The sequence below is a fragment of the Rhipicephalus sanguineus genome, chromosome 4, assembly GCF_013339695.2.
Source record: "Rhipicephalus sanguineus isolate Rsan-2018 chromosome 4, BIME_Rsan_1.4, whole genome shotgun sequence".
Taxonomy (NCBI): Eukaryota; Metazoa; Arthropoda; class Arachnida; order Ixodida; family Ixodidae; genus Rhipicephalus; species Rhipicephalus sanguineus.
In genome coordinates this window covers 106,744,069-106,757,884 of record NC_051179.1, presented here as the reverse complement: position 1 = coordinate 106,757,884, position 13,816 = coordinate 106,744,069, and the positions used below count along the sequence as shown (strand labels likewise).

The window sequence follows — 13,816 nt, the reverse complement described above, 5'->3', positions numbered from 1 at the left end:
AGTCATGGCGACTTGCAGCTCACTTTAATTTTACATGTACGATGTGAATTTTTATTGTTTAATCACGCGCAGGAGAAATCTCACCAGGCACTACCTTGGAGGTAAACAATGGCTGCTAATGGGGAATGAGAGACAGAACAAGTCGGCTTTTAGCTAACACTTAAAACTTCTACTTCTACTAACGTCTCCTACTGGAACATGCCAATGGCTGCTAATGGGGAATGAGACAGAAGAAGTCTACTTTTAGTTAACGCGCACGCTGCGAATTTTTTATTGTTCAACAACGCACAGGAGAAATCTCCCACCGGCACCCAAGATCTGGTACTAGCGTTAAGACTGGTTACACACTACGATGGGACGACCGGGCGCTGCTATAAGGAGCTTCGCCCCTAAAACTTTATTTGGGTCCTGCAAGGCGCGCGTCAGCGCGCAGCGGGCGACTCCCACGTCGGGACTCTCAGGCCGAGCCTGCCGGCCGCTCCGCAGGCCTGCTGGACGGCCCAGAGTTGGTCAGCCAGGAGGGAGCGGCGGAGAGCCGCCTCCCACCTGGCCGAAGCAGTATCGGGGTTAGTGTGCGTTGCCTTGCACTCCCAGAGCATATGTGCCAGCACGTTCTTTCTTTTGTCCTTCCACATCACGAGTGGGTACAGAAAAGGGCCACTTTGTCGTGCGCGACTGAAGCGCAGTTTTCAAATTGAAAGAAAATTAGGAGCGTTGCGTGATAGAGAACACGCTCACGCTCCTCTGAGATTTGCTTACCACCAGCGGTACATGGTGCATGTAAATAGCTCGCCGTTGTTTCGCTGGCTTATACATGGCGTGTGGCTGAGTTGTTTAACGCAGCGCGATGGGGAGCGAGGGTTTGCTGGTTCGAATCCGCGGTCGGGTACTTCAGAATTAATTTTCTTTTGCTTTATTTTTCTTTGTGCCTTTTTTATATATACATACATACATATACATATCCGGGACATGACGGCGTCGACAGACGGTGTAGGGCCGTGCATGATTTATGTCGCAGAGCGTCATTGCCTTGGTGCCGGGAATGGCTGGCGCGGACGAGAAGTGGCGTTCTCCTGGGAGCCGTCTCGACCGCCCGGAACTCGTCTCCGGTAACTGAGGCCTTCCTTTGCCCCAATACTAATAAATCGCGCAGTCGGCTGCGCCCCCCCCCCCCCCCGCCCTTCTAAATAACAGCGCGCGTGAGAACCTGCCGCTGTTTACAGGAATGTGAGAGCCACGGTCTGGCAGACTCGCGTTGGAACACGGGCGGAGGGCGGGTGTAGGGGCAGTTGGGGAGCTGCGCAAGCAGCGAGGAGGGGCTCAGCGCCATCCATGCCGGGCCATACTGTTCTCTCCTTCCCCCATTTTTGTTTTTCGATTCTAAACACCGCACCACGGAGCGCGGAGAGGCAGTCTGGGCTGTAACCACGCTATGGTAGGATGGCGAGGCTCTTTACTGGCGCATTTCCTCGCAGTGCCCTGGGCTCTAACACCAAACGAAGTGTAGAAGAGTGAGGGCCTGCTCATTACACCCTCTGTCAAGTGGAAATTAGTTTTCCTATTTGTAACTGCAATAGCCCTGTACAATTCTAATACAGTTTGTTAGTAATTGTGCTACGCCTCCTGTCAAATGTTTCACCCCCGCCGAGCTACATCACCAGGATCCTTGTCCGTCCACTTCACGGGAGGAAGGGAACCTTTACTGGCGCAGTCCACACAGGATTCGGCATCTACCACTTGTGGGCGAAAATCACCAAGCCACCAAGTGACGGGTCACGAGATTCCCGCAAGAACTGGGACCAGAAGAGCCGCGGTAGAGCCCAACGGGAGCAGTTCATCGAGGGCGCCTGCGGCAAACGTCTCTCGTGAACACTACAACAACAGTTCGACGGGTCGCAGCAGGCATCGACGACGGCACTGGTGAGCGGGATTTCTTGCGCTTCGTTGAGGTGGCGGTGGCTCAAGTGCTAGAGTGGTGGAAGTATAAAATAGGAGCGTAATGGCGAGCGGTGGGGCAGAGGAAGGTGGCGTAGGCGACAATATTGAGCAAAGTGCCGGAGCGCCAGAACCGGCAGAAGTGGCAATACGACGCCTAGAGCTGCAGTTTGAATTGCAGAAGATGCAACTCCATCTGCAAGTTATGCAGCTCGAGTCGCAGGAACGCATTACCCTTAGGCGCGCCGAGTTGGAGATGGCGGATGGCAGGCGGACTTCTTCGAGCTTAGGCTCGGAAGAACGCGGGCGCTCAGGCCTAGACCATATCGCTCAATGCAGCAAGGTTCTCAAAGGCCTCAAGCTTCCGTGCGATGCGGACGTACCTCTATGGTTTGATGAGGTGGAAATAGTGTTCAGTGCGTACAATGTACCATTGGAAAGCCGCGTTCACTTAGTGATGCCAGCGCTTACGGAGCGGGTGAGGTACTTGCTTCGAGGACTCAGCGAGGACGAGTGCAGTGATTACGACGCGGTTAAGGCGGCCGTGCTCAATGAACTCAAGCTTACTCCTTCTGAGTATCTCGATCGGTTCGAGACGGCCGCAAAACGAAAAGATGAAACATGGGCGCTGTTTGCTTCACGTACGTGTCGGGACGTATTTTGACTATTACCTGCACTCAAGAGAGGCGAAAACAAAAGAGGAGGTCATACAGCTAGTTGTCGCCGACCGTATAAAAGCTAGCTTAAGTTCGGAAGGTTTAGAGTACGTACGCCTACGCTAGGGCGAGAGCTGGCTGAGGCCAGCTGAAATATCACGCGTTCTACAAAATATCGAGCAGGCGAAAGGCAAGGGCAGGGCGACAAGGCAACAAACGGCTGCTACGCAGCACGACAGGGTCCCGTCACGACAAGGGAGCGGTAGCGGCAAAAAGCAGAACTGTTACGTATGCCGAGGAGAAGATCACCAAGCGAGAGATTGCCCCCGAACAGTACAAAATGCCGCGCACGAGCCAGAGAAACGGGCACGCGCACAGAAGGTGCAAGTGGTAGAGCTGGAAACAGACGATAGCCTCGTAGAGGACAAGGAAAGCAAAGCCTTCGTAGCTCGCCTAAACTCGCCGTTGTCGTCTGGAGACGTACGAAGGTCTAAGCTGCAGGAGATCGAGCTAGAGTGTGCCGGCAAGCCCATAGTCGCTATCCTTGATACCGCAAGCGAGGTCACTATTGTTAGAGAGAGTCTCGTGCCGGACGCAGTTAGGAAACATCGGGCAAAATTAAGCTCGTTTCGGCTTTCGGCGATACCGTCGAGGCAAAGCTGGTGGCCCTCTCATTCAGCCTCAGGCGTACAGCATTCGTGAGTGCCCCCGAAGTCGTGCAGATCGTTTGCGCAATAACAGACAAGCTTACTGACGCTGACTATCTGATTTCTAAAGAAGACTGGGAGCTGCTTGCAGAGATGAGAAAATACGCGGAGCCGGCATGGGGCGCGGTGGGCGTAAACAAACACCTGGAAGGCGCTTCGGTAACCACACCAAAACCGAGTGAACCATACGTTAGAGGTTAAGCGCCAGGTGAGAGTTACGCGCGCGTGAACGAGACTCGCCCGGACGAAGAAACCGCAGGCGAAATGCCCACACCAGATGGGGAGGCAACAGAAGCCGACAACGGCGCAGGCACCGACGGGGTCCCGAGCCAGCGAACCAAACATCGAGCCACCCAGCTGGCGGACGCAGGTTTGAATAAAGCGTGGGCAGGCGCACTGTCACGTGTCCCCAATGTAATATGGGGCGACAGCCGCCAAAAGGCTTGAGCCACGGCCGCACCAGCGAACGCGAAGGTTCCCGCTCATCTGCAAAGGAGTGCACGAACTAACCGCCTGGCGAAGCCGGATGTTGCGTTGCCTCCACGCACGGTGTCAGAGGAACCTTCTATCGTGCCTCACGTTCCTGGTGTATCCCCCTGGTGCCGTTGTACTACGTGCTGTTTTCCTCATATCGCCAAACATGTGGTACCTGTGCAATTGACATTTGAATAATTCCACGAACTTGCACGCGAGTGACTTGCATCGTTACGGCGGTAGCACGCTACAACTAGCACCGTTCACATTGAGACTGTTGGCATGCTGTTTCGTATTCTGGACTCGATGTTACCTTTGTGCATGTTTTCTTTTTTATTGTACTTTACCTCTTTGTCTGTTTGTTTGGCCATGAGACTGTATACACTGGGCTTGGATGCCAACAAAAACGCCTTGCGATTCAGCTGTACGGAGGCAGGCTTTCCCTGTGCCATATCCCGGCCTCTTATGTTTAGACTAACTGAACGGACTCAAAGCTCAGTTATCCTCTTAGGGGGAACGTGTAGGGCCGGGCATGAGTTATGTCGCAGAGCGTCATTGCCTTGGTGCCGGGAATGGCTGGCGCGGACGAGAAGTGGCGTTCTCCTGGAAGCCGTCTCGACCGCCCGGAACTCGTCTCCGGTAACTGAGGCCTTCCTTTGCCCCAATAATAACATCGCACAGTCGGCTGCACCCCCCCCCCGCCGTTCTAAATAACAGCGCGCGTGAGAGCCTGCCGTTGTTTACAGGAATGCGAGAGCCACGATCTGGCAGACTCGCCTTGGAACACGAGCCACGGGCGGAGGGCGGGGGTAGGGGCAGTTGGGGAGCTGCGTAAGCAGCGAGGAGGGGCTCAGCGCCATCCATGCCGGGCCATACTGTTCTCTCCTTCCCCCATTTTTGTTTTTCGATTCTAAACACCGCACCACGGAGCGCGGAGAGGCAGTCTGGGCTGTAACCACGCTATGGTAGGATGGCGAGGCTCTTTACTGGCGCATTTCCTCGCAGTGCCCTGAGCTCTAACACCAAACGAAGTGTAGAAGAGTGAGGGCCTGCTCATCACACCCTCTGTCAAGTGGAAATTAGTTTTCCCATTTGTAACTGCAATAGCCCTGTACGATTCTAATACAGTTTGTTAGTAATTGTGCTACGCCTCCTGTCAAATATTTCACCCCCGCCGAGCTACATCACCAGGATCCTTGTCCGTAAACCTCACGGGAGGAAGGGAACCTTTACTGACGGCGACGGCAAAAATCACCCGAGAGTGTCCATATAATTGCTATCGCAATAAAACTACTTTGCTTATGCAGTAGTATCCTTTCTGCTGGCATTTACTGCAGCCGTGGTAACCACCATGGTATTTCCTAAAATAAATGCCCTTGCTGGCGCATCACAAATAAATCCCTTTAAAGAAACGGGAAAATTATGGCTGCCAGAAATGATGCCTGTGCGAATGACTGCGTTGAGTTCTTCTACAAAATGTGACAAGTAGATACATGCAGATTGTGGTTTGCCCTTTCCTTGGTAGCAGCCCACTCAGTGATTCCACTCCTGCGCCAACTGCGCCAAAGTGCGCCAAATTGTATTTACTGCGCCATCCTGATAATATCGACGAAAATTGCGCCAAACTGCGCCAAAGTCTGAGGTTTGGGGGCGTCTATCACCGGAAATCGCACGGCCGGCGCGTCAGAACATATGCAGCTTGATCTTGGGCTGCCAAAGTCGCAACCATGGACCAAGAATTATTCCGCTGAATAAATAGCGCTCGCGCGTGCGTCCCGCATAAGCCACGATGCCAAGCACGGTGCCGACGCAGCTTCTGTTCTGCAAGTCGGCTCGACAGCAAAACGTGCTCAGAGGCTCGTGACGTCTAGGCCTCTCGGTAGCGAGAAAGTGCGACGGCGATTCATTGGCGGACGTCGTCTGTTCTAGAAACGCTGCTGATAGCTCGTTTCAAGCGTCGCACGGCACGTAAGGAAAGCAATGTTCAGTAATAACTACATGTGTGGTGCTAAAATGTCTGTCACTTCTGTTTCCGGACATCGCGGAATGAAATCTGGGATCGCTAGCAGTATATATATGGAACAATATCGAATTTTCCTTGTTTGTTTATGGAAGAGCACGCGAACGGTGGAAACACGTTCACACTTTTCCTAGGATATACTTTATCCATGGATCTTCATTAGGAAGAGCTTTTTCGTAATTGCTTATACGAGCACGTCCGAGTTTAATCACTCTGCGGTGAATACCCCCTAAAAGGCCCTGCCCTTTCGAGCTCACGTGCTAGGGTTCCAATTCGAATTTATTGCTTGCTTCTTAAAAATGTCATCTCATTAATAAAAGCATATATCCTGGTCGGAGAAGCCGCAAATACGCAGCTATCAGTAGCGGGCCCGTCACTGACGGCCCACAGTGAAGCGGCTACCCCATGTTACACGTCCGCCCCTCGCTTTCGGGGGTCTATAGCTGACGGGTAAAAAACTCAGTTTCGCTTAAGGGCGAAACAATGAATGCGATACCAACAAATTGTATTGTTAAACGAACTAAGGCTAGCAGCTAACTCTCTTGGATTCGATCTCGCGTAACTCAACAAAACACTAGTTTAAGGGAATATGGCCGCTCCAGGAACCGAAGCGTTTTCTTGCTCTGAGTTCTCTAAACACGAAGTAAGCGTTGAGAGCACAGCAAGTTTACGAGCCCTCTCCTGGTGCCTCGAGATGGCGCGCACGCAAGCGACTGCGCCCGTTGAACGATGCGGTCCCCCCCCCCCCTCCCCGCGCGCTCCTCTGGCGTCCTTTCATGCTCCTTACGAAAGACGGGCGGGGCGTTTCCTCTCTGTTTGATGAGCAATCGACGGCAGGCCCGCACGCGGGAAGATGTTATCTCATGCGCTGTCCGTGCGACGGAGACAGACGGCCGGCTAGCTTAATCTCCGCTTCAGCCGCGTTCGTCGCCAGCGCTCGCGAGCTTTTACCCGCGGCTAGAATGCGCGCGGTGATGTTATTAATTTGGTCTTTATACAGAAAATTACGGCAATGGCGACGACAAAAATCCGCGGAGAGCGTCCATATAATTGTTATCACAATAAACATTTTAAAAAAGTTGAGCCATTTCACTAAGTGAAGTGGATGATAAGCGAAGCTGTTTCGCGCATGGCAAGGAGGTGACATGGTGGAGGACAGTTTGGTATGTAAGGCCAGGTTGTTAACGTTCAATACGCAATGTTAATGCGAAAGCATCAGATGCTTTATCAAACACGAAAGTTGACCGTCGGCGGCGTCAATCGATCGATGCAAAAAATAATCATGTGATGACGCCATCACGACGTCATAGAGCGTCAAAACTTGTGACGTCATAATGGCGTCATATATCGTGATGTCACGTGATGACGCCATCACGACATCGCCGCTTTACACTGCTTCCGTAATCGGTGCGCCGATCATGGAGCTAGCGCAAAACCAGGTGAGGTGCAGAAAGCTTGCAGAGAAGGAGGGGGAGGATCAACCCGTCGATCGAGCAGAAAAAGAACCTGGCTTTCGCCTTGGAGTTTTTTTAGGGAAATGCATTAGGGACAGTGTGGCTCTTTGGCATTGAGGCACTGCTGTACGTCACGGCGTTTGCCTACAATGTCTGCTGATAACCACATATATGTATTTAGAGTGTTATTTCTTGAAGTGCAATTTTATTGATCTGGTATTCTGCTTATTTGCTAGTGTCGAAAATAATCGCCGAAGAGGTTAATTCAGAGCACTCAACTGCATGAGCCCTTATTTTTTCATTAGTGAGTGAAGTATGGTGTTCTCCTGAGATGATTTTTTCCATGAGGTTTGCAATGAATCGAAATATTTCTAGCCTTCATAAGAGCCCCATAGTAATATTCCGGTGCTTGAATTTATTGCAATATGCTTCTGTAGTGCACTCCAGGATGTAAAATTTGCTGCTCCAGAGTGCTCCCAGATGCAAAATTATCTGCTCCAAAGTGCTCCAAGATGAAAATTTTGCTGCTCCAAAGTGCTCCAAAACGGAAATTTTGCTGCTCCAAAAATTGCTCCAAATCAGAAGTCCTCGGTAGCATCACTGAGCCCACTGCAAACACAACATTTGGGTCTATCAGGGGACATTCTGGACATTGTCGAATTCCGCCATGTTGCTGATTTGATTGGTCACGCGAGGTCGTTCGCGTTGTGACGCTGCAATAGCGTTACGACACAGGAATCTGCGATGACGTAACGTGATAAAAGATAGTTAATTTTTTCCGAACTAAGGCTCCGCCGTACTCTATCACGTAGAAATAAAGGTTTGGATGGAAGAATGAAACCGAAATATGGTACTAAGTTATGCGTACGGTCAATTTGCGGTTTATCGAAACTACTGCTCGCTTGACGAAGAGCCACCTTGTCTGCAACACGATTAGACATTGCACTGATGGTGCCCATTGCGTCACAGGACCTCACTCTTTGTAGCGTCAATATGAGGTTGCGTGACGTTGCATCCTGCCAAATTTGCTGCTTAAAATGTGAGAACGATGAAGTACCCAAAATTGGCCGCCATATTGTTGTAAATTGAGTTGCTCGTACAATGTGTCGCCTCCAATGCGTACGAGTGGATGTCATTCCGTAAATTACTTTGCTAGCATGTTTCGGTTAATATCACAAAGTAGTGTATGTAAAGTTTGCTTGTAAAAGTGAAAGCTTGTTACTGAATTTGACTTGTTCGAAGTTGTGGCAGTTGTGGTTCTCGCCGCAAGAGAAAGCTGGAAGAAAAAATGGCGCTGTCGTTCATCGTGCAGTGGCTGCAGCTGCAGACAGAAAGAGAATTGCGCGAACACCGGGTTGCTTTCTCGATGCCCAAGGAGATGTTCCGCCTGCGGTACCGCTTGACGAAGGGCATGGCGCGATGGCTGTGCGAAGAGCTTCGCCAGGATCTGGAGAGGCGGCGTACTGGCACGCGAACCGCCGCGACCGTCGAGCAGCAAGTGCTTTGCGCCCTTCGTTTCTTTGCTACGGGCAGCTACCAGGGCACGACCGCAAGCGACGAGGAATTGGCGACGAGCCAGTCAAGTGTAAGTCACACGATTCACGCTGTCGTCGAAGCGATTGTCGAGCGCCTCGTTGATGAGTGGATCGCCTTCCCCGCCAGCGCCCAGGAACTGGCCGCGGCGAAAGAAGGCTTTGTCAACATGGACGCAAGGTTCGCAGGCTGAATCGGGGCGGTCGACGGCACATTCATGTGTATTCGGGCGCCGTACGACAGGGACGACAACAACAAAGCTGCGTACTTTTGCCGCAAGGGTTATTACGCCTTCAACGCCATGGTGGTGAGGACAAATTGAATGTTATGCATTCTTGTGCATGCTGTTAATCGATTGCTGAAAAAAGGAATGTTAAAGACTAATTTTGGCAATTTCTCCATTTTTAAAGGCATCTTGCGCGGCTCGAACTGCAGCGATTGAAAACAACGCAGCAGTCGCGATAAACGAAGTTTCCGCCGCTATTTAGTTTCGTCAAGGGTGATGACACGATTAAAGGGAGGTACATCGAGCTTAATATCTGATCGTAGTAACTCTCTTGTATTGAAGAAAACAAAATGCAGGAATGAACATCACATATGTAGTGACTGCACCACAATTTCATAGACATTAATATGCAGAGATGCGGCGACAGCCATAATAAAACGTAAGGCGATCAAAACGGCGCTTGGCAATCACCATGAGACAAATACGGGTGTTGAATCACAGAGTTACAGTTGTACTGCATGTAGCTGGTTGTATTGCTGTTGCTGGCTTCCTTCCAACCCACACAAAAATTGGGGGATCCTTAAGCTTCGCCTTTAAGAGTTGAACACGATAGCGAAATCCGGCCCCTAGTGCGCACTTCAACCACTAAGTGCACACTTACTAATGTGTGTTCTTACACACACACGCACGCGCGCAGACACGCGCGCGCGACGTGGTCAGGCCAGGAAAGCGGAGGTCAGACACCAACAACGCCATGAAGATGCTTTGCTGAGAGCCAGGGAAGCTGAAATGAAGTGTCGTCGTCGTGATGTCGATCACAGGCGTCAACGACGCCAAAATGACGCAGAACATCGAGCTCGAGAAGCGGAGGCCAAGCGTCGGCGTCGCCAAGACAACCCTGACATGAGAGCGACTACTTGACAATGAATGTCCCGCCGGCACTCATCGATTAGCAAGGTCTCTGCTGTAGTCGCATGGCCTCCGAGTTGGCGGGCGCACGGCGCGTTTGCCATCTCAGAGGCTATAATGTTTGCTCTTTGTTTGATATGTTTTCCGCTAGATGGACATAGTTGTCCATTTTGGAGCTGTTTGTAATTTTGTGTGTGTGTGTGTGTGTGTGTCTTTAGCATGAACGTAGTTTGATGGCCTCGCCAATGCGCCTAGAAATCGCCGAATGGGCTAATTTTCGTCGTGACACCTGCCGAACAAAATAAAGAAGCATCCCTCATGGCTGTGCTTAGTTTGCAAGGCACACGGCAAGAAGTCCGAGAGCCGATGTGAGTGCAAAAGATGTGAAGTTTGTGTTCACATGCCTGTGTACTTCAAAGTTTTTCACACACGAAAATCGCACTGAAACAGTTGATGCAGTTAAGCATCGCCTTGCGCGATTGTGCGATTCTGCCATGCAACATTAAATGCGTTAAGGAGACTCCTTCCACTACATGGCATTTATGTAGTGTTTTTTTCCGAAGCAGTGGCAAGTAACATTGTGGCTTTGTGGTAGGACACCTGCTTGCCGCGCGAACGGCCCGGGTTTGATCCTCAATGGGACCGAAGATTTTTATTGTTTATTTTATTTGCTTCTTTCTCGATTTTTCGGTCACAGATGATTTTTCGCTCACAACCAACGAACCGTCACCGTCGCCCGACGCCGACACCGGAATTTCTGCGACACGAGCTCTCTAACGCTATCGCGTTAAAACTCTGCAGGTGTGTGACGCAACCCTTCGCATCACTGCCCTGGAGCCCACATACCCAGGCTTGGTGCATGACGCTTTTGTGTGGAGGGCATCCACCTTGAGCCGGGAGTTCAGCGCTGGCAGCCGTGGCCAGGGTGGCGAATTCCTGCTTGGTATCCAAGTTGAGTACTGCTTGTGTGGTGTGTTAGTGTAGCAAATACATCAGTCATGGTTATTTGATTAATTTTGTAGCTGCCTCTTGTATTTTATCTGAGAAGGGTGTTACGGAGAGGCACTGGTTAAAGAAAATGAAAAAAAAATTATTGTGACAAGACATAATTGCGAAAAGCCGAGTGAAACCTAGAGTGATGTCGCATATGGTTGTGCAGAAGCTTTTGCTGTCCTCATGCTCATCAACAGCGCTGGGAACATACTTTGATTCGTGAGAAGTTCAGGGAATGACAAAAATGGTTACGGTTTGTACCAAGGCATCGAAAGATTGATCTCTTCAAAGCAAGTTGAAGCAACTGTTCATGCAACGAAAAATGTACTAAAGTTTTTGCTCATACTTATAGGAAAGAACAGATTTCAACATGCCTAAGCGATGACCAAGGTGGTGCATGACAATTTAAAATAAGAACCAGCAATGCTAGCTATTTGGCTAGCATCGTTGTCATCAGCGCATTTTGTGTCCACTACGTGACGATGGCCTTTCGAAATAATATATCTGCACCAGCTGTTTTCCACTTTATGCCTGCATATTTCTTGATTTGTTTCCCAGTGTAATGCTCTGTTATCCTCGGCTACATTTCTAATATCTCAGTACCCATTTCGCCGCTCTCACAGATGAGCGGTTATCTGCCAAATGCATTAAAAACTCACCCAAGTTCACCTCTCCTTCCCACTCACTTAAGATCACCAACCTCTCTTTGTTGTCTGATTCATTCTGCTGTCTTCCTTTGTCATAATGTTGTCTGTCACTTTCCATTCCATCACGGGCTGCGTGGCTCCTAACTTCTCGGGTTCCTTTGTTGTTCTCCGTATGTCAGTACTAGAAGGGCACTCTGGTTGTAAATTATCTTTAGTGGCACCAAAGTTCCCCTAAATGAGGTGCACATTTGACAATACAAGTCACACTGCTCCTGTAATGCTGAGGCCCAAGCACACAATACTTTAACTCACTGTCGGTGTTTAATAGCAACGTGTTTCTGTGTGGGCATGGGAAAGACTGTTACTGCAACAGGAAGGCAGAAGAAAATTCTATGGAGACGTAGTATGATCCTTTATTGTAAATTGGTTAAAAAATCAATGTAAATGATATGCTACACTTTGAGGCTAGGTTAATCAAAGAGAATACATGAGATGGAGCTTACATTCATGGAAAACAGATTGTTCGCAGAAATGACAACTGGCATGAAAAAAAAAGAAATACAAATAAGCACACACAACCAGGCGCCACGTAGAAATAAATATGTACGGCTTGATTTGAGCTGTTACTAAAGAAAAGTGCTTTCATCCCACATTAATATTTTGAAAGAGGAAACAGCGCGGTGAACACGAGGACGAAGCAAGGAACGAGCAACACACCACACTAAGCTCTGGCTATCAACTGAAATTTATTCTGGTGAAAAAACGTACATAAATACATACGTAGGAACACCTCGCCACAAACAAAATACAGAGAAACCAAGAAAAAATACATAGAAACAAAATTGGTAATGGGATGATGATCATCACATGATGCTGCGTGTGCATGGCGTAAGCGGTACAATCATGCCAAGTTAGCCAAGAGATATGAAATGTCTTTGTCAGATGATAAAATCGATGGTGTGGTAACACAATTTTTTTTAACAGGGAAATATTATGCGCCTCGATGGTTTCCCTGGTCAATTGATTATGCTAAACCAACTAGCCGGCAAGATCACCCTCATTTATAGATCTAGCACAACAAAACCGAATAAAGTCAATCGTTCAGTGTACTGCCCGTTTGTGTCCCCCCGCATCAGCTCCATGTAAGCAAAGGCAAGCGCAACATCCTCACCGCCAGACACACCTTCTGCCGCTCGTCCCACCCGGTCTGCGAAGAAAGTTAAAGGTTGCACTTCAGCATCTTCGTTGTCATTCGTCCTTACAAAGGAGTCTAGTCGATGCCAAACCGTCCGAAAATAAACGCTTTTTTTTGTTTTCGCTCGAGCCTTTCGAAAACTGCAATTAGCTAACCTAACCAGGCAAGCAATTCTGTCAATATGTTCAGCTGCAGAAGAAAAGGGAAGCAGTTCATTTCACTCACACGGAACCCCCAAATGAGTTAATACATACAAGTAAGAAAATAATGTTAAATATTCATATTCCTGTTTATATTATGCTAATTGGAACGCTTTTTTGCGCAGGTGACAGTAAATACCCACTGCAGCCTTGGCTGCTCAACCCCATCCCCGGAGCACATCAAGCGGGATCCCCTGCGGCCCAATTCAATCGCGCCCACTCCTCTCTGCGGTGTGTCGTGGAACGGTGCTTTCGAGTACTCAAGGCCCGCTTTCGGTGCCTGCAAAGGTACAGGGCACTGTACTATGGCCCACTCTTCACGTCGAAGATCGTTGCGGCTTGCGTAGTGCTTTACAACCTTTGTGTCCGGCAGCACCTGCCAGAGCCAGACGACATCCCTGGAACTGAGGAACGTGAAGATCCAGACCTTTACAACGATGGTGACGACGATGTGGCAGCAGTTGGCATGTACCAGGCGGGTGCGCAAAGGCGGGATCACCTTCTGCGGTGTTTTACTGCTTCCCAGGACAGCACATGATGGGTGTTGCATCCCTGTGAGATGTGCACAGAAATGAGAAATAAGCAGTGTTTTTTTTTTTCTTCTCATGGCAAAGTAGCCACTTGCACTGTGTTCGATCATAAGGCTATCACATACACTTATGTTCTTACAGGATTTGTATTCTGATGAAACATTCGTTTTAGTTCATTGGTAATAATAATAGCTTAGGTTTAACACTCTAAAACCATGATATTAATATGAGGGATGCTGTAGTGGAGGGCTGCGGAAAAGTTTCTACCACCGGGGGTTCTTTAACGTGCACCCAAATCTGAATACGCGGGCATCAAACATATTCGCCTCTATAAAAA

The 13,816-nt window shown here is 49.5% G+C and overlaps 1 protein-coding gene across 1 annotated transcript; it reads left to right on the top strand.

Moving 5' to 3' along the window:
- The first annotated feature begins 8,996 nt into the window (after nucleotides 1–8,996).
- On the top strand, nucleotides 8,997–13,487 carry LOC119391482 (putative nuclease HARBI1). The gene is made up of 3 exons (XM_037659160.1): nucleotides 8,997–9,086; nucleotides 10,716–10,857; nucleotides 13,075–13,487. Exons 1-3 carry the CDS (start codon nucleotides 8,997–8,999, stop codon nucleotides 13,485–13,487), a joined length of 645 nt encoding a protein of 214 aa, XP_037515088.1.
- Nucleotides 13,488–13,816: the final 329 nt, after the last annotated feature.